Raw genomic sequence first — 27,856 nt, forward strand, 5'->3', positions numbered from 1 at the left:
TCTTTAATTGTGATCCTGTAAGTTTCACGTGTGGTCATTGCCCGGATTACGTTAGTCAACATCATCCAAACACCCAAGAAAAGCCTATTTCTACTATTTTTATCTGTCCCAGCTGAAATCGATATCCTCCGGATTAATTTCAAGAAAAGCCCAGTTCAATTGCTATTATTGACTACCAAAAGAAGAGGTTAAATTTTTTTGACCCAATGGCGACGCCAGGGTTCGAATCCCGTATGCGGGCGGTGAAAGGCCTCCGTTATCCTACATTCAGGAACAGGAACTTTTTCTGCGTGTAAAGGGGGAAGGGGGGGTATATTTTTCTAAGCCAGTGGCGACATCAGCCACAGTTGCTCGTGGGCGTCGTCGGGGCTACGTTAATTGGTCCGTCATTACCGCCTCCGTATTAACGAAGCTTTCTGCTTGAGAAATCTTACGCCGCTTTCCACCTTTGACAGTTTCTCCTTGACTTGATATTGAACTGTTATATTTATGTGATATTGGCCATTTGAAAATCACCAGCTTTCCTCGAGTTACCCCACCCATCCCTCTTTTGTTATTTTCTCAGTGCTCCTCACTTTTTAAACATTATACACACTTTTGCCAATGTCTACTTAAAATAGGTGCGAGTACATATAAAGTTGTTATTTAGTAAAGAGCGTAAACGATTGACGTACTGCACCACCCTCGAAAGCACGTAATAAAATAATGTTATTTATAGAGGACACTGTACAGGACGAATCGGAAAAACTAAAAAGACTGAAAAGTTCTCCGAAATCAACGTTTTATGGTAAAACTAGTTATTTTTTTGTATTTCAGGATTACTCCCTGTGGTACGTGTTACGTTCTAGGTAAAAGTTGCTTACTGCACTTATGAGTATGTTCATAAGTAGGTTAATAGGTACTTAGGTGCTTAAATTTCATTTCATTTCATTTCATTTCATTTATTTTATTCATAACAATGTACATTGTGTTGAATATTGCATACTAATATGAATAATACTTATAAACTACCAATATCTAAGCCATGATTCAAAATTGACGATAGTTAATTAATTAGGTACTAAAATATGTCAAAAACATGTATGTCTATGTCAGTCGAACGAATATGAATGACACACAGACCAAGAAATGTCAAATCAAATAGTTTTTCAAATATTCGTATGCTTCTTCAGTCAGCAGCAGGATGTGTGAATTAGTGCCTATTCTCAAATGTAAGGTGACGCCTTAGGTTTACTATGTGGATATACTGATAAGTACGAGTATATGCCTACTTGAGTTTTTCGTATAAAACGAGAACGATATCGAGTCGAAGATGTTTTGGTACTAAAATTTTGCAAAAAAAGCCCCCAACATAGTGGACCGATTTTCATGAAACGAACTCAGCTTTCAAATAAAAAAAAAGTAAATCGAAATCGGTTCATCCGTTCGGGAGCTACGATGACAGATAAACACACAGACAGACAGACAAACAGACAGACAGACACGTCAAACTTATAACACCCCGTCGTTTTTTGCGTCGGGGGTTAATTTTTTTTTTTTTTAATTATCAACCAACTTACACTAAATTAGATTTAAAAAAAAAGTTAATTTTAAAATGTTAATCGTATGATTTATAAATAACGTTACTTTTCTATGCAATCAACATATGTACAACCCACATATGGAACGTCAATAGAAGACATATTAGTAATACATACGTAATTTACAACCGCCATCTCATGGCGTTTTAATTAATAAAGCAACGATACTTTCTAAATAGCTTGATTGCAGCCATATTTAGTTTTTAATGTTTGCTACCGGCGCTTCGTTGTGAAATGATGAATAATTAATTATTTAATGAATATCACCATGGATATAAATCACATTTGGATCGAGTTTCCATATAATATATCTAAATATTTGTATAAAATAATGCCCTTCTCCTCCGTAGCGATGTCATAATATTAATTGTATGAATACATATATTCTGTCAAACAAGTTTGTCAGTAAATAAGAACTAAGAAAACTATAGGTAACTTTTTCTCTAGCACCCCAAAAGAAAAGGATGCATATAGTTTTCTTTGTTCTTATTTACTGACAGACTTGGTTGACAGAGTATATTTATGTATGTCTACGTTGTCCCTTGCTAAGGAAAAATTTTCAACAATTACACAGTGGCCTTAGCGTCTATTTCAGACGATTTATGGCGCAATGTCCGAAAGACATCACTTTTGATGGCTAACAGACCTATGCGAGAGCGACATATTTTGCCACATAGCTGACAAGAGAAGCTTGCAACCGATTGCGACGTTTCGCTGTGGTGTCTTCTTTCCCTTTTGTCAGCAAGTGCCCCAAATCAGGGGGGTTACCATGACGTACTAAAGACGTTCAGTTTAGGTTGAGAGAAAGGGACACAGCTATAGCAGTTACATAGCTCCGTCCCTCTCTCTCAACCTAAACTGAACGGCTTTAGCACGTCATGGTAACCCCCCAGGTCTCATCGACGAACTTGCGACCATCTTATCGCCACTCCGCCCGCTTTTCTCCCAGTTTTGATAGTAGGTAGGGATTGCAATTGCTGGATCCAGCATCCAGCAATCCAGCTGGATCCAGCGCATTTTTCGGTCTGCTGGATCCAGCAGCCAGCGCTGGATCCAGCGCTGCGGATCCGCAAATAAAAAAATCGGCAATAAAATGCGTAATTAACTTTAATAAACTTATTTTACGTCATATTTAAAACGGTTTCGCGTTCCCGCGCGTAGCCCGTGGCCGCTTAGCACAAAATAATTCTATTTCACCACAATTGTGTGTTTTTTTCAAAAACGTAAGTAGTTTGAAACTGTATTATAACTACTGAAGATCTCAAAATGTATTTATAGTATTTAATTATTTACTGTTACCGCAAAATTTCTTTTAAGTTTCAACTTATGTTTAAACTAAGCACTAGTAAGTAAATTAGTAATATTCAATGTGAAATTGTGAATGCCCAAATGTTGTGCCAAAAAAGCAGGCCATGTATGGTTGATAGCATTATTTATGTACCCACTTATTGTAGTACCTTCGCTGTTACAATTTTAATGACATTTTTTATTCATGTAGATTGCTATAAGGATTAAAAATGGTTACAAAAAGTAATGCCAACTTTTTACATATAAATTTTAACTTTTCTTCCCTGTTAGGAGGGAGCAAAGTAGCAGTTTTCTGTACACGGACTATGTTGGCAGTATAATCATATATGACAGAGTCCAGTTAGGGGCGACGACAAGCGAAACGAGGAGGAGCGTGTTAGTTTGACCGTGAGGAAACCGGAAAAAACTTTTGAAATGTAATAACAATAAATTAAACAATATTCTTGTAAAAAAAGTAAGCTAACTATGTTAAAAAATATATATGTAAGTAAAATACGTAATTGCATCCCTGTCAATAAATTTGGGAGTTCATAGGAGACTCAATATTGCATATTTTTCGAAATTCGCCATAGATATTGTCGGTGTTCAATGAAACATTTGGTGTATACAATAAGCAACTAGTTGTATATTACGTCAAGTAAAACATTAGATAACATGAAAGTTTGGTTTTTAAAAAAAGGTTTTTTAATAACCCTAAAAACGGCCAAACTTTAAAATGGTAGATAAATGCAAGGTTGGCAAATTAAAAAAAAAAACAATATGTTAATCCGGGAAATGAACATTCGGCGGAATAAAATTCCGCGAAACGTACGTTGGGAAGTGATATTCGGTCATACAATTTTCGGAGATAAATAAGATACATAACTGTTTTTTTTTAATAAATTTTGCTTACAAAATTGCGCGTTTTCATCCTTCCTTTCACTATTTCAAATAATTTTAGTAATAACAGCCCTATAGTAGAGCAAAATGTAATTTTTTTTTGGAATTTTTTCTACCTGCTGGATCCGCGCTGGATCCAGCTGGATTGGCGCCGATCCAGCAAAAATCCAGCTGGATTGAAAACACTGCTGGATTGCAATCCCTAATAGTAGGTAAAACAAAACTAAATTGATGTGAAAATACGGTAAAATAATCATAAAGAAGCGTTGGAAATGTTGTTCATCCTTCAGGAAGTTTATCCTTAAACTTCATGATTATATGAAGGATTAACATTCTTCTTAACGATTTTTAGGTGAGAGAGAGAAAAATATCTTCTTCTTGCTCTCACGTATGAAATCCTTTATCTGTGCAATGGACTACTAAGGTGGCGCCATCTGTCATAACTTTTGAGTGTGCCTCCTCAATCCAGACGATAACAAACTTACCTAAACCGGACTTATAAAAATATTAGATATGTCACAAAAAAGGAATTGATGAATTTTACAAATAATGTTCTAATATTGTCCACAGCAGCAGCAGAAGTGGCGTATCACTGGGCGCGCACCTCGTGTGCGCACGCGTCGCCGGCCTCACCGACAAGCAAAGGAACATGTGTCGAGCCACACCTGCCGCCATTGCCGCTGTTGGGGACGGTCTCAGGTAGCGTTATAGTCTGATATTGTTATAGGCCTCACGAGCAAGCAGCGGTAGCAGCGCTATCTGCGGAAGGCCACGATACTCCCACCTCCCACCTGTTGCCGTCGGCCGTATACCTCTGCCACACTTATGCTCCTCGCGCTGCCGCGATGTTGCCCTCTTCGGCCACACACTGCCCTACTCGCGCGATTATCGCACTAGGTTGTTGCCGGTCCTTTGAATCGCGCCAAAAAACCGACAAAATAGGGAGCGATGGGCATGACGAGCGGCATGACGAGTAGCGCGGCCACACTATGCCTCTGCCTACTTCCCTCGCTACTTCCCACGCCGCTCGTCGAGTGTGTGGCAGAGAGAGATCGGATTTTTGTGCGTCATACTAAAAGTCATTAAAATGACGTAAGTCACTAAGAATGTCGCAAATCCGTCCGATCTCTGTTTATAATAAGGTCTTACAATCTACTATTATTCCATCGCACACCGCAAACCACTGAATTAAATTAATGTTATTTTTCCAATAAACTACATTTAAAGAAAATTATTTTATTTCTGAACGAAGGAGTTTGTATACAGAAAAAGAATAATTTTCATTTTTCTTTGAGTCGTAATAGAAGTTTTGACTGTGCAATGAGCACAAAAAATATTAAAGAAGAAGAACTTAAATAAATAAACTATTTAAAAAAATAACAAAAATGTTTTAACACATTTTCATCATAATTTTTGCCCAATATTCACATAAGCACCCAAATAAGGTTTTACTTTTATGTTCCGCTACATTTTTTTGTGTATAGAAAAATAATAAATTATGCGAGTCGTATCCGTATTCATTTTTAAATTGCTACCTGAAATCCGCTGTCTATTGGTTACAGCCTATGTCATGAGACTCATCATGAGAATCTACGGTCTGTGTGTCAAAATTTATCAAATTTTTCAGCTCTAAAAATCAAGCTTGTATATATTCGCAGGATGGCGTATGCAGAATGCCGGCAGCAGCTTTCAGGGCACCGGTGGAACTGCTCTGGAGTGGGCGATGGCAACGATTTCGGACACATCATGCCTTTAGGTTCGTATCCCATCAGATATACGTAGATTTACAAAAGTATACAAGTATATGTGTGTGTGCATCGCATTAAAGATACTAATGTACAATATAAATCACTATTTTATTAGTCTTATGTTGCTTGCTACTGCGTTACCTTTTTATTACCATAGGCGTTTTAATAGATAAAGATTATCGAAATTCAAAATATCTTAAATAAAGTGACATATTGATTTAAATAATCAAAACATCAACCAACATTTATTTGTTTAATCTTAAATCATACACCTTGTAATAAGCACTGTCATATTCAATTAAAATCTATTCTAAGGATAGGCCCCGCCATACTAAGGAATAAATTACGACTGTCATATGTTAATGCAACATTAATGACCATATTATTAAATTAAAACGGGACTTAATCGCGTAAAACTTACGTTTTATATTTAACCCGACGTTTCGGACATGACATTACGTCCGTGGTCACGGGTAGACTGGCTGGGAGTTGTATCAACATCTTCTAGCTGTACGAGTTTTCGAACTACCCGCACTTGATTGTCATCAGTCACTTTTACGCTAGGGTTGCCACTCTGCCTACATACAACACTCACGACATCCGATGGTATGAGACGGGAAGTTTTCTCACGTTTACACTTGCTAATCACTGGATTCCACGAAGATGAAATCCCTTGCCCTTCATTTTGATTGAAATTACGATGTTTCCTGATTTCAATCGCTTCACGTACTTTCCTGCTATAGTAAAGACGTTCAGTTGAAAGGACTTTGGGATTATGCAGTGCATCTTCGTGGAATCCAGTGATTAGCAAGTGTAAACGTGAGAAAACTTCCCGTCTCATACCATCGGATGTCGTGAGTGTTGTATGTAGGCAGAGTGGCAACCCTAGCGTAAAAGTGACTGATGACAATCAAGTGCGGGTAGTTCGAAAAACTCGTACAGCTAGAAGATGTTGATACAACTCCCAGCCAGTCTACCCGTGACCACGGACGTAATGTCATGTCCGAAACGTCGGGTTAAATATAAAACGTAAGTTTTACGCGATTAAGTCCCGTTTTAATTTAATAATATGAGTGAAGATCGTGTTAGTTTAAATCAATATATTAATGACCATGTCAATGACTAAAACAATAAAACGGTACAACGATCAATGAACAATAAAGATCTTCGTTCGTGACTTCGACTACATCGTTCTGGGCTTGACTTAAATCTAAAGCTGTAGCGTTTTTCATATAAGCCATTATTCATCATATTAAGTATCAGCTATTTATGGTCCACTAGGGCATAATTATAGTGTAAAATTTACTGCTCAGAACACTTATCTCGGCCCTGAACCCATCTCACCCAGAAGTGACCCAAAACGTTCGTAATCTTCCGAAAAATTGTTACCTGACTATTAGTCAGCTGACTCCAGCCGGCTTAGGCGAAATGACAATCGACGAATTCAAAATAGAAATCATGGATTGGAACATGTTTAAAATGCCATTTTATTTTATTTGCACAATTCTATCACTCTTCATGTTAATCGCCGCAAGGTTTAACTTGCACCAAATAATTAATGCGCGATCAGAAATAATTCAAATAGTTTAGTAAGATAATATCTATTTAAAGTTTATTACTATCGTCACCATGTTTACACTGATCTCTGCATTTTAATTTGACAGCCTGATTCATTAACAATTGCCTACATATTAATATGTATTTAATAAATGCGATTTTTAACGTTTTGTGACAGATCGTGTTTAAATCATTGGTTCATATCAAAGACATATGTAACTCCATATAGACAGTTACAGTCTAAGAAAAAAACGTAGCTCAGAACCATATAGAGAAAAAGGTACGGTGGCCTAGATGGCATTACATTACACCTTTGGGGGACGCTCGGTTAGATGGTGCTAATATTAATATTTGACATTTTATCACAGATCAAGCTAAGAATATAGTTCAAATTGTCAAAATTCATGTTTAAAAGTTTTAAGCTTGTGTCGAGATGTGGCAGCCTATGCACTGTGATTACACATTTTACTTTGACAGTACGAGGAACTCTCTATAATACTCGATCCTTTTTGCCTTGTATCCATCCACCACCACTGAGATAATTCAATACAATTTATTTATTCTAACTGTACTTCTCGTAGTTTCCATAACTCCCATCCTGTTCTTAAGGCAACTCGTAATTAAATTCTACATAATCTTTAACAGATAAATCTTAAGCTCTATTTTTGCCCAACCAGCAAAATTATGTCACAACCCCCTCTGTATTCTGAACAGATGTTATGCCTTATTTCTTACTCCTTACAGTTGAGTTTTCAATGAGTTTAGTTGGGAGATAGGATTTTTTTATGTCAATAACAGGTAATGATAATCTCGTTTCCAGAAACATAATTCTTTCGAACCCGGTCGATACTTTACTATTTATTTATTAAGGCTAGTTTGTTTAAAATCAGTGTCCCGTACAAAACAAGTCTTGGCACTGATAAGGATTCAAACAAAAGGTAGGAACGAGTGAGTATTAAGTCAATATATAATTTATTTTGATTTGGAACCTACTTATATCCCCACAATTGGTAGTTTATTTAAATTTAATTTTAATAACGCTTAAAAAGGAAGTCTGATTCCAAAAGAGCATTTTAGTTTCATGACACTGGAAAATAATTTTAAATACGATAATTTCGTAACTTATTGTATACTTAATTGGTTGTCTCATATTTTTAAAGAGAAAACACCTTAAAACGTCGCTGCTCTCAATTTTCAAGTTTAAGTTACTATTAGCTAGGTATTTGAATTCTGAACTTATATGGCGAAAATAATGCATGGTTAGGCTACTGAAACGTGTATTCGAATACAAGATTTTCAGTAGCCTTACTACCAGTCTCGGGTCGTCGTGAACTGGCATATTATTTATTTTTTCAAGGAGCGAGATCGATATGCCTACATTCCCTTGTCATTTTTATAATATACATATACTCTGTCAAACAAGTCTGTCAGTAAATAAGAACAAAGGAAACTATAGTTATCCTTTTCTCTAGCACCCTAAAGAAAAGGATGCATATAGTTTTCTTTGTTCTTGTTTACTGACAGACTTGTTTGACAGAGTATATTTTAATTCCCTTGTTCCCTGTGTATGGCTGCCGGAACCGTGACGGGATAAAAAGTGCAGCAAATAAACGACAGCTGTCTCACTCCCACGCCGTGATTTATACGCCGGGGCTAATTGACGGCGTCAATACTTGTCTACGGACACAGGTTTATAAACTTATAGTATAAGTATTACAAGTCTAAAAATATCCTTATTATTAACACTAAAGTACAGTCTGACCAAATACAGTAGAAATGAAAAAGCGGAAACATCGTAGTGTCACCCCTTTCAAATCAATTTATGTGAGAAAACGGGACGACACTACAATGTGGCAACATTGTAATTTCTTACTCTTTTTGATCAGATTGTATTGTTATTGTTGGGGCGAACAGTTATACCAAAGGCATATGTATAACTCCGTGTAGACAGATAGTCTAAGAAAAAAACGTACCTCAGTACCATACAGAAAAAGGTACGGTGGCCTAGATGGCATTACACCTTTGGGATACGTTCAGCTAGATGGCGTTAATATTAATATTTGACATTTTAACACATATCAAGCTAAGAAGGGACGTGTGGGACGCTACATGCGTGGATACACTGGCCCCGTCCCATCTTCATGGCACTTCCGTCTCACCGGGTGCGGCGGCGGATGCGGCTGAGCGTCGAAAAAGAGCAAAATATAGCGGTCTGGGCCAAGAATACACTTTTGTTGCTTTTGGCGTTGAAACTCTTGGTCCGTGGGGTCCAAGTGCCAAGAATCTTCACGGGGCGCTGTCTAAAAAAATTATTGATGCCACTGGGGACCGTAGAGCTGGCAGCTTCCTCGCTCAGCGCATAACCGTTGTGATTCAGCGAGGTAATGCTAGCATACCAGCATCTACGAAACATTGCCGAAGGGGGAATTTTTATTTTAGTTTTAATTTAGGCTATATTTAGATTTAGGTTAATTTACTTGGTTTATAACTTATTAGTTTATAATTTTTGATGTCTTTTTTATCACTTTCTTAAATAAAAAATTAGTCCTAGCTAAGAATATGGGCCACATTGTCAAAACTGACGTTCAAAAGTTTTAAGCCTGTGTCAAGAGATGGCTATGCACTGTAATTACACATTTTACTTCTACAGTAACTCTCTATTAATACTCGATCCTCTTTGGTTACACTAACAAACACTTAAATTATATTTTCGCCTGGCAGTACTTAACTGTGTCAAAAACTGCAAAGTACTGCCAGGCGAATATTTGGTATCCCAGCACCGAATTCTGTTAACCGACGTTGGTACAACTATTCACCCTAACAATAACAATACTTTAGCGTTAATAATACCAGTACGGATATTTTTAGTAGAATAACAATTCGAACTAGGTACAATTTGATTAAAATTATGTCTTATCAATCTTATCTTATCACGTCTCGCTCATGCCAAACCATGTGCGAACAAAGTATGAATCATTTAGATATCATTTTGACGTCAACATAAATTCGAATGGGCCTCATAAGTGCAAGATTCCGTAAGTTTATTTGTACAACCGTATTGTACCAAGAGCCGTGTCAATTAAGTTTTTATTTATTTATTATTTATAGCGACAGGCGTTAATTGGCCGATTGTTTGTGCTTGTCTGTTTACATTTATATGACGGGTGCGGTCTGATTCGGTCGTAAAATGTAGGTGAGTGTTAATTTGGAGGTTCTCTTTTTATGTGTGAAGTGAGGCTTTTATTTTATTGAGAAGTTCAACAGCGTTTACAATAAAAAAGTACAATTAGATATATACTTATAAGTATAGCTAATAACAGATTTTGATTTGATTTTGTGTTTACTTGGTGGTTGGTGTTTACAAGTTCGATTTAGTTGATTGCATTTAGTTACTTATACTCGTAACTTCAAAAAATTGCAGGTTACACTTATTACTTACTAGCTTTGCCCGCGGCTTCGCTCGCGTTAGAAAGAGACAAAAAGTAGCCTATGTCACTCTCCATCCCTTCAACTATCGCCACTTTAAAAATCACGAAAATACGTCGCTCCGTTTTTCGTCGCTCCGTCCGTGAAGGACGGACAAACAAACAGACACGCACACTTTCCCATTTTGATGAAAATTGGTAGGCTGATAGAACTTTCCTTTTTCGTCACCGAAAATGTATAGAAATCTGGTAACAAAAAAAAATAAAACCGCCTTCAAAAATAAGCGCGTTACAAAACACGGAGAAACTAAAAAGCCAAAAATAATAAACCTTTCAATTCAGATTTCTTATCGTATTGCAATAAGCTAAATATCCAAATTATAAACAAATCAATTATTTTTGTAGTCGGTACCAGACCTGTTCGTCGCCTTGCTATTGCCTGTTTGCCCCACCCAACCATACACAGGCTGGTACCGACTCCAAAAATAATTGATTTGTTTATAATTTGGATGTTTAGCTTATTGCAATACGATAAGAAATCTGAATTGAAAGGTTTATTATTTTTGGCTTTTTAGTTTCTCCGTGTTTTGTAACGCGCTTATTTTTGAAGGCGGTTTTATTTTTTGTTAAAAAGTTTATTTATTTGTTGATTTTTAGTGGTTCCTAGTGATATTATATGTATCAGTCCGAATACATGTACAGTAGTGAAAGAATTATCCTTAAACTCCTAACCATTCAGGAGTTGACCTTCCATCATCAGCTCAGCCACATAAAATTATTACCATCAGACGTAAATACTGGTGTACCTTTGAAAAAAAAACATTCAGTCGAATTGAGAACCTCCTCCTTTTTTGAAGTCGGTTAAAAATAGACTAAAAACATTACATGTGCCTATAACATTTGAAGAGTTCCCTCGATTTCCCCAGGATCCCATCATCAGACCCTGACTTGGTGCCAATGGGACCATCTCGGGGTTATACCGGTTCGATCAAAAAAAATTTTTTGAAAATCGGTCCACGATTCTCGGAGATATCGAATAACATACATACAAAAAAAAAAATAAAAAAAAAAAAAAAAAAAAAACATTCAGTCGAATTGAGAACCTCCTCCTTTTTTGAAGTCGGTTAAAAAGGAAGGTTTCATACAAACTACCTGGGAAATTTTGGGAAACCTAGTGGATCTTGCTCAGCACCATGGACTGTGTCAGCCTACCAATTTTTATCAAAATCGGAGAAGTGATCCAAATGTACAAACTTTTCGGGAATTGCTAATAGTATGTATATTTTGCTGCTACTTATATCCTCGTGGCGCCCAATGTACTTTCAAAAGTACATAATAATGCTTTCAATGGAATTTTAACTTTCATGTAAACAAATACAATATAATTTCTTTTGTTTCTAAAATTTTTCGAACAAATCGAATTAAATTCAATCTCAAGTACAATAAGAATCAAAATTCCCTAGCAAAAATGTCATAATTCCCTAGCAAAAATAAGAATCAAAATTCCCTAGCAAATATGGTGGGCGCTACGAGGCTATTACAGCTATTTGCTTCTTTCGTTTTAATATATCTCACTCGAAGTCAGGAATGAGGGCCCTAATACATTTATACATCAAATATCGTACCTCTAGATTATTCATGTCCATTCTTACCATTGCAAATCATCGATAACTCAAAACCTTTTACATCAGGAATAAGCGGGTCTATCTGACTGGACTAATTGACGCATTAGCCTGTCCGGGGCTCCTACTTGTCAGCGGGAGATAGCGTTAGGGCCTTTACACACTTGCTGGTTCCCTGCGGCTCTGCAATTTAGGTAAATGACTTTGAAGCATAAGAAGAATAAGTAGGAAAGATTTGTAACTCCATACATCAGCAAATCGTCACTACTTTTAAAAAAACTTGTATCTTCGTCTGTCAATGAAAAGAAAATTGTAGTAAGTATATATGGAATGCATATAGACTTACTGCGTTTTAACTTTGAGAAGCAGCGTGAGATACGAGATTTTTTAAAAGTAGTGACGAAATGCAAGTTATTTGTAGTGACGTCTAGCGTCATCCACGCTTACTTCGTCTATTGAAGAGCAATTCCTCAAAAGTTTGTACATTTGGATTGGATCACGTCTTTGATTTTGATAAAAATTGGTAGGCTGATAGAGACCATGATGTTCAGCAAGATCCACTAGCTTTCCCAAAATGTCCCAGGTAGTTTTTGTGAAACCTTCCTTTTTTGTTACCAGATTTCTATACATGTTCGGTAACAAAAAAGGAAAGTTTCATACAAACTACGTAGGACATTTTGATGAATTCTTATTAAGATAAGATAGATACCGGTCATTTGTGGCTTTTACGTAGCGAGTCGAGTCTGTAGAAATCCTTTTCATCGGATCTAGTCTGACATGCATACAACGAATGCTTATGATGCCTGTAACGACTTCAGGTTACATACGTATAAGAATATTTTACACCTGTCCTTTCCGTCTTATCCCATCCTCAATTCCTATCATAATCATACATAACATAAAATAATTCTAAGGCAAGCTGAAGTTTCCTCATACCTTAAAGCCTGCGGGCTTGTATACAAGCTTCTTAGCGCGTCGACTGAGCGATTACGTTCAGACAAGTCTGAAACAGCTCTTATCTCTAATGCTATTCAGTCAGAGGCTACATTTCAATCAGCTGCCAGCTGCGGGCCGAATGTAAATATTATTGTGAAATTATGCCATCGCTCGTATAAACATTATAAAACAAACATTTGAGCCTAATAACTTGGACTTAAGTGTTATAAGTTGGTGCTTAAGATCGCGACGGTCGGTCGACCGTTTAATTGCGTTATTTAATTATCGTTATTATGTTACTGTTCTGATGTTGCATTTACCTCAATAAGGCCCACTTGCTCCAACCACTTACCTCAGGGTTAGTGGGCAGTCATCTGTCAAATTCCGTATAAAATGGTGGGTTAACCCTCCATTTTCGTTGGTGCAAGTGCCCCTAATACAATTTATAAGAAATATACCTATACATAGTTTGTTAAGGCCCACTTGCACCAACCACTTAACTCAGGGTTAGTGGGCTGTCATCTCTCAGATTCGATACAAAATGGTGGGTTAACCGTCGGCTTAACCCTCCATTTTCGTTGACGCAAGTGGCCCTTATCGTAATTTTTTGAATTTGTCACCTTTTCACCTTAAAAATATATTTTGCTGATCCTAGTACTCGTAATCCGTTCTTATCTAAGTTTTTTCCGTAGCCACCAAGGAAGCCGCATTCACGTACGCCATAACGTCGGCCGGCGTCACGCATGCGCTGAGCGCGGCGTGCGCGCGCGGCGACCTGCCTGCCTGCGGCTGTGCGTCTAACAAGTGAGGAGCTAATTTTATTCTTCAGTTTATATCTTACTACTTATTAGAAACCAACGCGAGTAAATACAGGGTAATAAATGTCTAGATGCTGTGACGAAGGACGCCATGCATTTGCTCATCTGTCACATAGGCTGGTATAATGAACATCAGGTGACAACCACACGCTATAGACACCACTAGTAGTTCATAAATTTCAGACACCGATGTACATATTTTTAAATTAAAGGAGAAATGGAGAAATTCACACCTCCGGCAGGACTAAACTTGCCATCTATGCATTGCCTGTGCAATCGCTATGACCAACTTAGCCACGGAGGCCTGCTGGATGCGTGCGAATTTTTCCATGTTTTACCTCAATTTCTAACTACAGAGTTACACGAGCTTATTCCACCGTCCCCATTCTACCATCGGACTCTTAGACGCACGGCCGGTCTCCATCCTTACTTGGTGGATATTCCACGAATCCGCACGAAGCGCTTTGCTTCTTCTTTTCTTATGCGCACTGCCAAGGAGTGGAATTCCTTGCCGGCGACTATATTTCCGAGCTCATATAACCCGGCAACCTTCAAATCAAGAGTGAACAGGCATCTTCTGGGCGAGCTCACTCCAACGTAGGCCACGTCTTTGCCTTTGGCTAGTCTGTGGTCAAGAGTAAGCCCATTTATAATAAAAAAAAAAAAATTCTAACCGCCTTGTAGGGTCGTGCATAGCGACATCGTATTCTGTATCCAGCATAACTAAGCGGTAGAAATTGTATGCTAGTTGCAATTCCATGGCTAACAAAGTAATCAATTACTTCTTTCAGCAGGAGGCGGCCGTCAACCGAGCAGTTCCAATGGGGAGGCTGCGGAGAAGCCGCGTACGGAGCGAGATTTGCTCGCAGATTTCTCGACGCCAGAGAACTGGACGCTGACGCGCGCGGGCGCATGAATCTGCACAACAACCGAGTCGGCAGGAAGGTGAGCGAGGTATACACCTTCTGTTACAAACAGGGTATTGATAATGGAGGAAAACTTACGAATATGCCAAGCATGTTGCATGCATTCACATACTGTGTCGGCACTGTACGCTTTATGTAAGAGACAGGGTATTGATAGTCGGACACACGAAGATCCAAAGACGCAAGAGTTGGCTGCATGCAGATGCAGGATCTGCACAACAATCGAGTCGGTAGGAAGATGAGCGAGGTAATACACCTATACTAGACAGAATCCCCCTCTACTGGAACTAGACTAGACTACTAAGATTGAAAAAGACACGAAAATTCTGATGTAATTTGCAGTCTCATAAAATCTGCCCAACAACCAGGCAGGAAGGTGAGCCTTCTGTTTTTGTAACAGACAGGATACTGACCCCTAATGCAACTAGGCTCATAGTGAGAGGGTAACAAAAGAAGATTGTAAGACGCATGTGAGTAATGCCCAACAACCACGTAGACAGAAAGGTGAGGTATGGCACCCTCTGCTAAAGAGGTGGAGAGGTGCGTTTGACAAACCGGACAGGACGTTTGAATCTGTAATGTGCCAGTACAAAGGTGAGGAACACTCGTTCTGTCAAAAACAAGATTTACTGTATAGCAAAATGTACAAATAAAATAATATTTTTGCAACTCAGCAAAACATTAAACGAATATATTTATTCAAATAAAAAAAAGAAACCAATTGATTTTCGTGTACTGATTATAGATTATAATAAACCTTCTGTTAAGTAAGTAGGTATGTAATTAAAAAATAAAATGGCCCAATTAAAAACACCTGCCAACTGTTAATAACATTAAAAATACATTAACTGATGATGCTGATTATTGTTTTACGATATTATAAGCGCCATCGCATGCTGGCGGCCGATTAAAAAAGTTGAAAGCAAAATGGCGTCCGTTTAAAATGGCGGTTAAAAACAAAACGTTAATGTGTCGATATATGTTTAAAACTAGTTCTGGATGAGCGTTAATATCTCTTTTAAGTACCACCTCACTTGTTTCCAATTATACGTTGTTATGACTGTTTAAATTCAGGTTTATCTGGAAGGTTCCGCAGATGGTAAATGATTTAACATTCATTTCGGGATGAAAAAAATGTCACGGTTATTTTGATAGTTTTTCTCAGAATGTAAGAAAAGGTGCAATGTACTGATAAAAAATGCCTACAATATGAAACATCCGATTTTTCAGTTATCTAAGCATCTACCTGTGCAAGTGTGCAGATGATCGGTACAAGCAAAAGTGCATGCGTAGCTATTTGTAATGCCTGGAACTCTTATATTTAACAATCCAATTTTCAAAAAGGTATTTTCACGCGTCCGCTTCCCCTTTCGTCCTCTTCCTGCAAATAAAGCCCATGCACCTATGGCGGATAGAACATGTAGCACTATTGACAACTTTTAAGGGTAAAAAACAGGAAGGTATGTGAAGCCTCGCCGAAGGAACCCCACTCACACGGCTCAAAAACACCGAATCACGAACGCTCTCGGCGTAATTGCCAGCAACCGGTCGTTTCGCACAATACCGTAATTGGACCCCAAGGCGCTCGAGTCGGAGGCGACATTAGGTGCGATTACTGTGTTGCACGACCGTTTGAATCAATCTACTATTTGCCGGCTTTCTGCACTTGCAACGACAGCTGTCTTATGGACGTGCATCCCTGATAAAGGCTCGTTTAGATAGCGCGCGGTTGCGATTCGCGCAACTCGCGTGCAATTTTAGATACTTTGATTTGCGAAGTATTGGCGATTCAGCCGATAAAATGCCGCATTTTTATGAAAATCGCATGCCAGATCTCCTACTTTCTGAGTCAACCCAAACTCATGGAATCGGTTACTGGTAAACACTTGATGTAATCTGGTATAGCGTAAAAAATACCAAGAAAAAAAAACTAGGCATCTTAACTATTGCGTACTTTTAGTTAAACCACTGTCTTCACTAAATCCAAACCTTCTGGAACCCACTCGACCACCAAAGTTTGCTCAAATTAAAACTAAAAATGTCATGCGTAAACATTAATCAAAACAAAAAAATTGGGTTTACTTTACTCCCTGATTTTCTCATATGCACTTACCTAAGAATTGGTTTGTATATGCCTTAAAGATCAGGAATACCTTCTGGTTGACGGAAATTTTATTCTCAAATCCATGTCCTGACATTTTGTATATCTATTTGCAGCCTCGAGACAAATGGCATGCCGGTTATTTTAAAAACAGTTTTAACTCCTTCTCATAAAGTTAACATTAAAACGAAGTGATCAGAGTATAATGTGTAGTATCAGTGGCGATCACCTGCCTGCATTCAAAATGCACAGTATCATTTCTTGGAAAGCATTCTTGATGTATCTTTTCATTTCAGTTGATTCTCAGCTTTAACTACTTCTATATAAAGTCTCACGAAGAAAGTTATGAAAATTGAGTTCTTTATACAGGAAACTTCATTCGTATTGACTTAGAGCTGAAACTTGAATAGAAATGACTCTTAGATGCTTCACAAAACATCAAAGTTCAGGGCACTATATCTAGCACATACGCTTCGTAAGTCTTTCGCAGCTAGCTCTCTCTATCGTTCTTCTAGTGGTGCGAAAGAGCCAGACTGCGTTTTGATATCCACGTAGCGTCAACAACTGTTACTTCGGCTAGGCTGGTCCCTCTAAGCTTAAAGCCTAGGAGTCAGCCGGTGGTCTTGTGCTGAGTAGCTATTAGAACCAGTTAAGCCATATTAGTATCCGTTTCTACTAATGCGAAGAGGCATTTACATGTATGAATGTTTATGCGGCATTCTAACTGTAAGTTATCAAGATCTTTAAGATTTCCTACGTACCATTTATACTTTTGTCTAGAATTAATGCAAGATATTGATAGCTTAACTGTACTTAAATGTCTTATAGTTAAAAATATAGGTATTAAAGCAAAGCTTTTAGCATCTTCATCTTCTTGCCCCTTTATGCATTTCATCGGACTTTCATATTATATCGCTTCCGCATATAATCCATACTAATATTATAAATGGGAAAGTGTGTGTGTCTGTTTGTTTGTCCGTCTTTCACGGCAAAACGGAATGATGAAATGACGTGATTTTTTAAGTGGAGATAGTTGAAGGGATCGAGAGTGACATAGGCTACTTTTGGTCTCTTTCTAACGCGAGTGAAGCCGCGGGCAAAAGCTAGTACGAGTAATAAAAAAATGAATATGCAAAAATTATTGTGACAATTCACATTCGTTAAATGTCTTGAACAGTTAACCAGCCAGGCCCCGTAGCCGAATGGCATTTCTCCGACGCCAAACGAAAGCGATACGCCGCTGGCTCTGTCGCGCCAATACGCAAGCGCGATAGAGATAGATATCTACTAGCGCTTCGTTTCGTGAGCGTTTCGTGAGCGATTGTGCCATGATAAAACATCTGGCCGTCGCTATCGCACTTACAAATAGTGCGATAGGGACGGCCTGATGTTTTATCATTTATCGCGCGACCATACTTGCCTGCCTGTTGACGACCGCTAACTAGACACCTTCCTACACATAAAGACGTCGTTCGTGCCCACAGTGAATATAAACTCTTAGTGCGTTTTCATATTATCCGATCCGATATCGGAAGTATTAAGGATTTCAAAGGCAAAAATCAAAGATGGCGACTTAAATATATGGAATATCGGTCATACATCCGATACCAGATCGGATAATATGAAAACGCACGCGACTTTCAAGTAAAGTTTACATAAAATCTGCCGGGCAGCATTGATCGTGTACATACCAGTCAACCAATTGCTGAAGTGCTGCACTGACCAATACTGAAAAGTAGCGTAACATATTTAGCCCTTACGAAAGTATTTTATTCCATAGATGGTGAAAGACCTCGTTCGCCGCGAGTGCAAGTGCCACGGCGTTTCTGGATCTTGCGCCATGAGGACTTGTTGGAGAGCCCTGCCTCAGTACAAGGCCGTAGCTACGGCCCTTCGGGAGAAGTACAAGAAGGCTAAACTGGTCGCGCCTCAGCCACCGCAGTCTCATCTGGTCATACGCAGGTATGAATCCTTCTACAATATTACAGGGGTCTGCAGGTCCTCATGTCTAGGTGATATAAGAAACTGTTGGAGAACCCTGCCACAGTACAAGGCTGTAGCCACAACTCTTCGGGAGAAGTACAAGAAGACCAAACTGGTTGCACCTCAGCCTCCAGTCTCATCTGGTCATACGCAGGTATGAATCCTTCTACAATATTACAGGGGTCTGCAGGTCCTCATGGTGATATAAGAAACTGTTAGAGAACCCTGCCACAGTACAAGGCTGTAGCTACAACTCTTCGGGAGACGTACAAGAGGGCCAAACTGGTTGCACCTCAGCCTCCACTCTCATCTGGTCATACGCAGATGAACACATTTACCACTCCACAGACGTGGAAACAAAGCCCCCATTATAGATTTCATCCTGTAGATAGACATCATCATTCTCCTTGCGTTATCCCGGCATTTGCCACGGCTCATGGGAGCCTGGGGTCCGCTTTGACAACTAATCCCAAGATTTGGCGTAGGCACTAGTTTTACGAAAGCGACTGCCATCTGACCTTCCAACCCAAAGGGTAACTAGGCCTTATTGGAATTAGGTAGTCCGGTTTCCTCACGATGTTTTCCTTCACCGAAAAGCGACTGGCAAATATCTAATGATATTTCCCAAATAAGTTCCGAAAAACTCATTGGTAAGAGCCGGCGGGGTTCGAACCCGGGACCTCCGGATTGAAAGTCGCACGCTCTTGCCGCTAGGCCACCAGCGCTTGTAGATAGACATGATCATGATAATATGAAATACTTAGGTTTGCCATATCTGCGCTTACGCAAACATATGTAACTACTGACCATTGCTATTATTTTACTTTCCATGTCTAGATCAAAGCAAACGTTGGCGGTGGGCCGACAGCCTCGGAAGTCAGAGCTGGTGTACTTGGAGCCTTCCCGTCTTACTGCGAGCCTGATCCAGTATCAGGATCACTGGGCACGCATGGAAGAGAATGCAACAGGACTTCGAGAGGTAATGTCAGTCTATCATTAACGTAACTTGTAGAGATGGTTGAAAATAAAATGGTGCTCATGTCCAGATCTAAGCAAACTAGCAGCCTCTGAAGTTCTTATTTAGACCCACCTCCGTCATACACCGTGTTTTTTTTGTTTTCCGTTAAATTCGAGACGCAGTTAGGTTCATCATCAGGAACCACCCTGTATATCACTTTTCGTTAATTTTTTTTTTCCTTTTCCATACATAATAAATTAATTAGTGTGAGAGGACCTTAATCTTAACATTAAAGTCAGTTTCAAGTGTCTGATGGCAAATGTCAAAACATAAGGAAGTGATAAGGGATACCACACACGTGTTAAGTTTTTTTTTTTTTTTTTTTCAAAAAATTCAAATTCAAAAATTTTATTTCAGGTAAAACCCATAGTAAAAGAATACATTAAATACAATAAAAGCAACAGAATTTTTAATAATTCGATAACCGTAAGAGTTAGACGCTAGTTTCTTAGAGAAATTATTAAAAACAAATTTTGTTTTTGACCTAAAGAACCTTCCTTCCCTTAAATTTAACGGAATTCAATAAAAACAACCATGAAAGGGCATGCACTATAGGTACAATAGAACTTGCAGATATAAAATGATTGGTCTATTGCTTAAAAAGACAACTTATGCGGGTCCAGATCCAAGCAAACAAGAAATAAGAACCATCTTCATCTTCTGTACCATTGCGGCGACATACTGAGAACTGGTATTCTTAGAACCATCTTCATTGTACCATTGTACTGAGAACCTGACATAGAACTATTTAACCTATTCTTTTTCCGACAGGCGAAGACGGCTGTGAGACGCTCTGCTGTGGCCGGGGCTACAACACCGTGCGCGCAGTCAAAGCCACCCAGTGCCGCTGTCGCTTCCATTGGTGTTGTCGCGTCAGTTGCGAGACCTGCGTCGTCCGCACTGAGACGCATGTGTGTAAATAGCCAGTGAATCTTATCAGCTGTGACATCGTCCAATGCAAACCTGGCCCCGTAGCTGAATAGCATTTCTCCGATGCGAAACGCCACCGAAACGCCGCAGAAATGTAGTCTGGCTCTGTCGGGCCAATACGTAAGAGCGATAGAGATAGATAGCTACGAAAGAGATATTATCGTGAGATTCGTGAACGTTTCGTGAGCGTTTGTGCATTGGACTACGCACGCTGTCAATCAATTGCTGAAGTTGAGCAGTGGAAACCAGGAGTCTGTGCCAGCGTCAAGTGTAAACCTATGAATCAATTGCTATGGCTTCCAATGTAACTGCAAGTGGTAAGACCAGCGTCGTCACGACCGAGACGCGTGTGTACGAGTATAGCCAGTGAATCGATCCATTGTCAGCTGTACATCGTCCAGTACAAACCTGTCAATCAAATGAAAATGTGTGTCCTACTGACGTGTGAAGTTCTACAGTGGAATCTAGAAGTACCTGGCATTTGTACTTGTGTTAGGTGCACTGTGAATAACTGTAAACCTTCTGAGTCAACCTCACCAACCTCCAGTGCCGCTTGGTGTTGTATCAGTTCGCGCATCTTGTTATCCGTCGAATTACTCTTGGAAAAGCAATCGTTCAATAACATGACAATGTTGTGATGGGACTACAACCAGTCAGAGGGGACAAAAACCGACAAAGTGGTTCAGTACTTACTCTATACACGTTAATAGATAAATGAAAATGAAAAATAACTGTAACTGTACTTGTGAAACCTTCTAATATTTATAGGTATGCTATTTATAAAATGCTTTTTGACTTGTCTCCTGTAAACTTCACCCCACCGAAGAACGCCGCAAGCGCAACACAACTTTACAAAAGCTGCAAGAATACAACAACCTCTGTAGCAAATCTTGTTTACCTAGACTTTTTACATAAATATTATCATAACTATTCTATCGATATCATTATTAACCATCTGTAAATAAAATGTCTGCTACAATTAATATGTCTGCGGTCTGAAATGTTCTATAATATCTTTTTCACCAAACCAACTTCTAAAGGGTCTCTTTGCTATTCGAAAATGGACAGCAAAATTGCATTTTATCCACAAGAGACCGAAGTAATTTTATACAAATTTTAACTTGATGTCCAAAGCTGGGTGTTGGAATTCACGTATAAATAATGATTTTGAATCATAAATGTTAAATAAATTGAGGATTTTATTTATCTTGATGTTTTACAGTTAATAATTTCATAGTGTTGATGTGGTGAAAACTTTGTATTTCACTCGGCGGCAAACTTTGTTTAACCTTCGTGCCTTGAAACCCTCGCAACGCTCAAGATTCCACTTTTTGAACCACTCGCTACGCTCGCGGTTCAATATTGGAATCTTTCGCTTGCTCGGGTATCAATATTGGCACGTGCGGTTATACAACAACTTTGCCCCCTTGTAAAACAAATAACTATTACCTATAATATCTTTTCTTCCTTTTTATATTTTCTTACAAAGAACCGTCCAAATTGACTAACGGTAATCTTCATTCTTATTCGTTTGTAGATCTTTTGATAATAGGCTACTAGACTCTTATCGAATTTGGCACAAGAAATGATTGTTTCCTGTCTGTAGTATTTGACATAAGAAACCAATTTTATAGATTTTGGGTATTAAAAGTGTATGGTGGCTAAATACGTATTTTCGATTAAAAATGTGTGTAATATTTTTTTAACTTTGGCCACCGGAAACGCTGTCAGACGTGTATAGTGACGTCATAGAACCTAACTTCATGTCGAGTCAATCACTGACATGATGAACTTTATGCCTCATAATTTAAATGTCAGAAAATTTTGAGTTCAATTCGATTTACGTCATGCGCAGACAATCTATAGATTAACATGGCTAATGATGTTTTTGCCTAACTAAGTTAAAGTAAACTTTATAAATGTTTTTTGTGGTTTTCAAGTCGTAATAAAATATGGTAGTATTTTTTTCGATAACTAGACTTTAAAAAAGGGTCAAGTAGCCTACTAAGTACATTACCGACAAATATACTTCTGATACTGAATGTAATAAGAATTAAGATGTAAATATACTTCTCAAACACATTTTCATCCTCACAACCATTTTTCGTACATTTAAAATAAGACTCAACGGCTTTAAAATAGTATTTTTAAGTGTTTCTTAAATAAGTACTTAACGTCTTAAACATTCCACGTAGATTAAGCTAACTTATTCACTTAACATTGAGATTTTTGAATAAAAGTTTGACACATTTAAAATGTATTTTTATTTTTAGTTAATCCAATACATCCCATTTGACCAACAATTGGGTAATAATAATAATATTACCTTTAATATAAAGATACCTACTAAGGGACTTAATCCTTCAAACGCCTTGTTCCAGATCTGTCCCAGAAAATGTAAACTGAAATTGACAAATTGAACGTTAGAAAATATCTGACATCGGCATTCTAGGGGTTAATAAACTTAAAAGACTATTTATTCTCTACAACTACCGAGCCTTAAGTCCTATTCCACTATAACCAGGCTAGGCCTGGCTCGACAATTCAGAAAAAGGCTCCTAATTGCACAAATATTAAATACATTCTAGTACTTACTCACGTATTAAATGTCGCCAAAGGTATTAATAGGTAACGGACCCAATCATGGACAGTTTAAAAAAAAATCGCCTGTTTTTGATATTTCACTAATAAATGTAAAAATTCTACCGCTAAGCGTGTTAAATCTTGAATGTCCTATCCTTCTTTAACATTTCAAGCGTATTACACAATAGATACTCCTATTGGTTTCTTCATAGTTAACACTTTCGCTACCAAGAACCCGACTGTCGGGCACACCGCTCGTAGAAGCGTAGCCGATTACATGGGGAAACCCGTATGTAGCGAAAATGTCGTAGCGCCGCGTAGAGCCCGGTTTCGAAAGTGTTAACAAATTAAAACTAGGTGTTTTTTCTCCTGTAAATAAAATTAGTTTGGGTTATTTTAACATAGGATTATTTCTTGTAAATTTTGGTTTTGTAAATTGTTCCTTGTCCAACATAGGAGTTCCGGTTCCAGTAATGGACACTCGCAAAATAACGCTACTTCTTTATATCTTTGGAGCAACAAACTAGTATGTTTTATGGGTCTCTATTGGTTCCCATAATTTTTTTAGTCCGATTTTTACAATCCATAACGTTGTTAGTCATAATTTTTAATAGTCATATTATCATTAGTCATAAAGTTGAATGTCAGAAATTGGAGGTCAGATTTTTGCAAGTCATCATTATTGTTAGTCATAAACATTGTTTGGCATAATAATCAAATTGCATTTTGTATTATGGACATAATGTTGAAAGCAATAAACATGTTTGTCATAATTGTCGTAAAGTATATTTTCGCAAGTAATAATGATTACTGTCCACATTAACTTTAATCATAACATTCAATGGGATCTATATTATTTTTCATTATAAGGAACACAAGGTAACTAACGAACCTACCCGAGAAATGAAAATTTTCTCGTTGGGCTCACTGATTTTCCCGCCATTTCGTCTTTTACATGTTATGTTTTTAATTTTTTCATGTCGCTTTTAAGAATATTAGGCCCCGCCATCGATTCGACGGAGCCCCGCTATGCGGGACTCCTATTTATGCTCTGAATGACACAAGGTAACTAGCGAACCTAGCTGAGAAATGAGGATTAAAATACTCAATGAGCTCACTGATTTTCCCGCCATTTCTTCCTTTGCATGCTGATTTTTGTAGTATTCGGCTTCGTCAACGAGTACTCTGAATGACTGCTCTGAATGACACAAGGTAACTAACGAACCTACCCGAGAAATGAAAATTTTCTCGTTGGGCTCACTGATTTTCCCGCCATTTCGTCTTTTACATGTTATGTGTTTTATTTTTTCATGTTGCTTTTAAAAGTATTAGGCCCCGCCAGCGATTCGACGGAGCCTCGCTATGCGGGACTCCTATTTTTGCTCTGAATGACACAAGGTAACTAGCGAACCTAGCTGAGAAATGAGGATTAAAATACTCAATGAGCTCACTGATTTTCCCGCCATTTCTTCCTTTGCATGCTGATTTTTGTAGTATTCGGCTTCGTCAACGAGTAGAAGGGGGGCAGGGGTCCTATTTCCGTTCTAATGGACGCGAGGTAAATGCGGACTACCAATAAAGTCATAAGGTGTAATGTATCGATTGTCCACATTTTCGTTAGTCATAATTTGGTTTTTCTCAAAAACGCGTAACTTTTCAGGATTGCCATAAAACAAACCTAACCTAACCTATCTATAGGTGACCCTAATGAAACCGTTTCAGAATTATGACTAATGATAATCTGGCTAACAAAGGGATCCGTTTTAAATGTTATATTCATCAACTTTCTTGATTCTAAGATTATAGTATTCTATAATATGGGTTGTTAACGTTAGAACTATTAAACGTTATTCGTAACAAAGATTATGACTTATGAGGTTTATGCCTTAAAACTGTATGCAGAACAATCAGCTCGGAGCACTGGAGGCTTTGGTCACTTTTTCTTTGTATATGACATTTATTTAATGTTTAATCAGTAGGGCTTCAAAAAATATGCCTAGTAATATTTCTGGATAATTATTGTTATGCCTTTCAATTTTATACTCATCAACTTAATGACTTTTAAGGTTATGGCATCCAATATTATGGGTTGTTAATGTTAGTACCATTAAGCATTATTCGTAACAAAAATTATGACTAGTGATGTTTATGACCACAAAATATATGAATAACAACTTATGACTAACGAAATTCTGACCAAAAAGTTTATGGGAAAGAAAGGGGTCCCATGTTTTATACCTTATCTCATGCTTAATGCAGTTAGTAAAATTCATTCAAACACCGAGTATTATTTTTTTATTATTTTATACATGAACTCAACTCTCTTAGCAACATTACTAAGAATTCGTCTTGATATTTTTTTCAGTAAACTGGTGAATTTTACCTTGCCGCCAAATCCTTCAGAAATAACCGAATTAATTGAAACTTCAAAATTAAACAGCTCTACAACTCTAGTTTATGGTACATTGCCGTCAGTTTTTAGAAACTAATTTTAGATACTTATTTTTAAGGATTTGTGATTTTTTGTCCATAATGGCATCCACCGTCCATTATAGGGTATTTTACACTACGTAACAAAAAGGTCCAGATTTTTTTTTTCCAACAATCATAGTGAACACAAACAATTCACCCAACGGCTAGGTCTAGGACTCTATACACCGTGTTTTTATTGAATTCTGTTAACTTTAAGGACTTTAAGGTTCTTTAGGTCAAATACAATTAATTTATCTAAGAAACTAGCATCCTAACTCTAACGGTTATTACTAAACATGTGTGTGGCATCCCTTACCACTTTCTTATGTTGTTTTGACATTTGCCGTCAGACACTTGACACTGACTTTAATGTCACACTAATTAATTCATTTATTAGGTACTAGCTTTTTCCCGCGGCTTCGCTCGCGTTAGAAAGAGGCAAAAAGTAGCCTATGTCACTCTCCATCCCTTCAACTATCTCTACTTAAAAATTCACGTCAATTCATCTCTCCGTTTTTCCGTGAAAGACGGACAAACAAACAGACACACACACACATTCCCATTTATAATATTAATAGTATGGATGTATGGAAAAGGAAAAAAATATATTTTTTCGTATTTAAGAAAAATCGATATACAGGGTGGTTCCTGATGATGAACTGCGTGTCGAATTTAACGGAAAACAAAAAAAAACACGGTGTATAATTGGGCATCAAAAATTCCAAAAACATCTCATTGATATACTATCTAACATCTTAAATATAGGAAAAATCGAAATAAGTAAATATTAAAAGCACGGCAACGACGCTGAAAAATACGTAAGTAGCTTACAGAAACTTTTCCCACTAAAGTTACTAAATGTCGAAGAAATGAAATCCTTTCCACTGAAGCTCTCAGCGGATTTCACTCGTTAAAAGTTCTCGTCAAAGCGTTTCGATCTTTACAAATGACATTTGTATGGATTTTTAAAGTTTTAATTGGCTTAGTTCGAGTTTCCTTAATATCTGGATAACGATGCGAAAACCTGAAACTCGTTAGCAACTGTAAAAAAATCCACTAGACCGGGAATCCCACAGTGTTTTGTTTGAGGAATGGCAGAGGAGGAATGGAGAGGAGATATAATTTATTTGTGTATGCTGCGTTTGTGTATTGCATACATATCCCAAAAGAGATTGGCAAAGCATATGAAAAGTTTCAGTGCTCCGGGCCGATTTTTGAGTCTCACGCGTTCGAATTCAGAAAATTGTCACTGAAAATGATTAGCAAGTCACCGTTTTCAACCGGTATTTTAGTGACAAAATCCTGTATGCGAGATTCAAAAATCGCCCTCCTACTCTTAGTAGTTAGCAGTTGAAAGTAAACGAAATTATGACATTGCAGTGACAAGTTGATAGCCCATTGTCCATAGGTACCAATCCAAATACCACAGTAGACTTCTACACCTTCCGGAGAAAAGCGGGTGGTGAAATTCTTTGTACGTCACCACACCTAACAAACAGAACGACAAACACTGCCAAGTTTTGGGTTTTACTCGGGTATTTATGCGTCTCAAGAATAACGCTTTTATTAGTCTAGCTATAGCAAAATAATTTATTGCTAGCCTGTAAGCTTACAAAATGAATAGATGTTGACAATTTGGCAGCAATAAAGCCTGTTTCAACCAAACATGCCGTTTGATAGCGCCCAACGAGCGTTTCATGCAAATTCACACGCCCTAAATTACCAACGTTTACAGCAATTTGTTGCTGCTTGATTTATAGATCAGCCGCGTTTTGGTTACATACGATTAATATTAACTAAAGGAGAGCACGCATGATAAAATATGATTATAATTTGAAACAGGTGTAATGCAGAAAACAGTATTCTTGTTTATCTTTAATGAGATAATCAACACAAGATCACAAGTATAGTATTAATATTTAGAAATGCGTGACTAACCGCTTTGAAAAGTTTGAAATTTGAAATATAAA

General features: G+C 37.8%; 1 protein-coding gene across 1 annotated transcript in view; it reads left to right on the forward strand.

Moving 5' to 3' along the window:
* The window catches only part of LOC125242217 (protein Wnt-7b-like), a 108,909-nt gene extending 86,998 nt beyond the window's left edge, over positions 1-21,911 (forward strand). Inside the window, 8 exon segments of the mRNA XM_048150948.1 lie at positions 4,338-4,466; positions 5,426-5,523; positions 13,748-13,859; positions 14,668-14,818; positions 18,681-18,862; positions 19,721-19,782; positions 19,785-19,862; positions 20,673-21,911. Coding sequence (XP_048006905.1) covers positions 4,338-4,466; positions 5,426-5,523; positions 13,748-13,859; positions 14,668-14,818; positions 18,681-18,862; positions 19,721-19,782; positions 19,785-19,862; positions 20,673-20,824 — 964 coding nt within the window. The 3' untranslated portion in view covers positions 20,825-21,911.
* Positions 21,912-27,856: the final 5,945 nt, after the last annotated feature.

Source organism: Leguminivora glycinivorella, chromosome 2 (assembly GCF_023078275.1).
Source record: "Leguminivora glycinivorella isolate SPB_JAAS2020 chromosome 2, LegGlyc_1.1, whole genome shotgun sequence".
Classification (NCBI taxonomy): domain Eukaryota; kingdom Metazoa; phylum Arthropoda; class Insecta; order Lepidoptera; family Tortricidae; genus Leguminivora; species Leguminivora glycinivorella.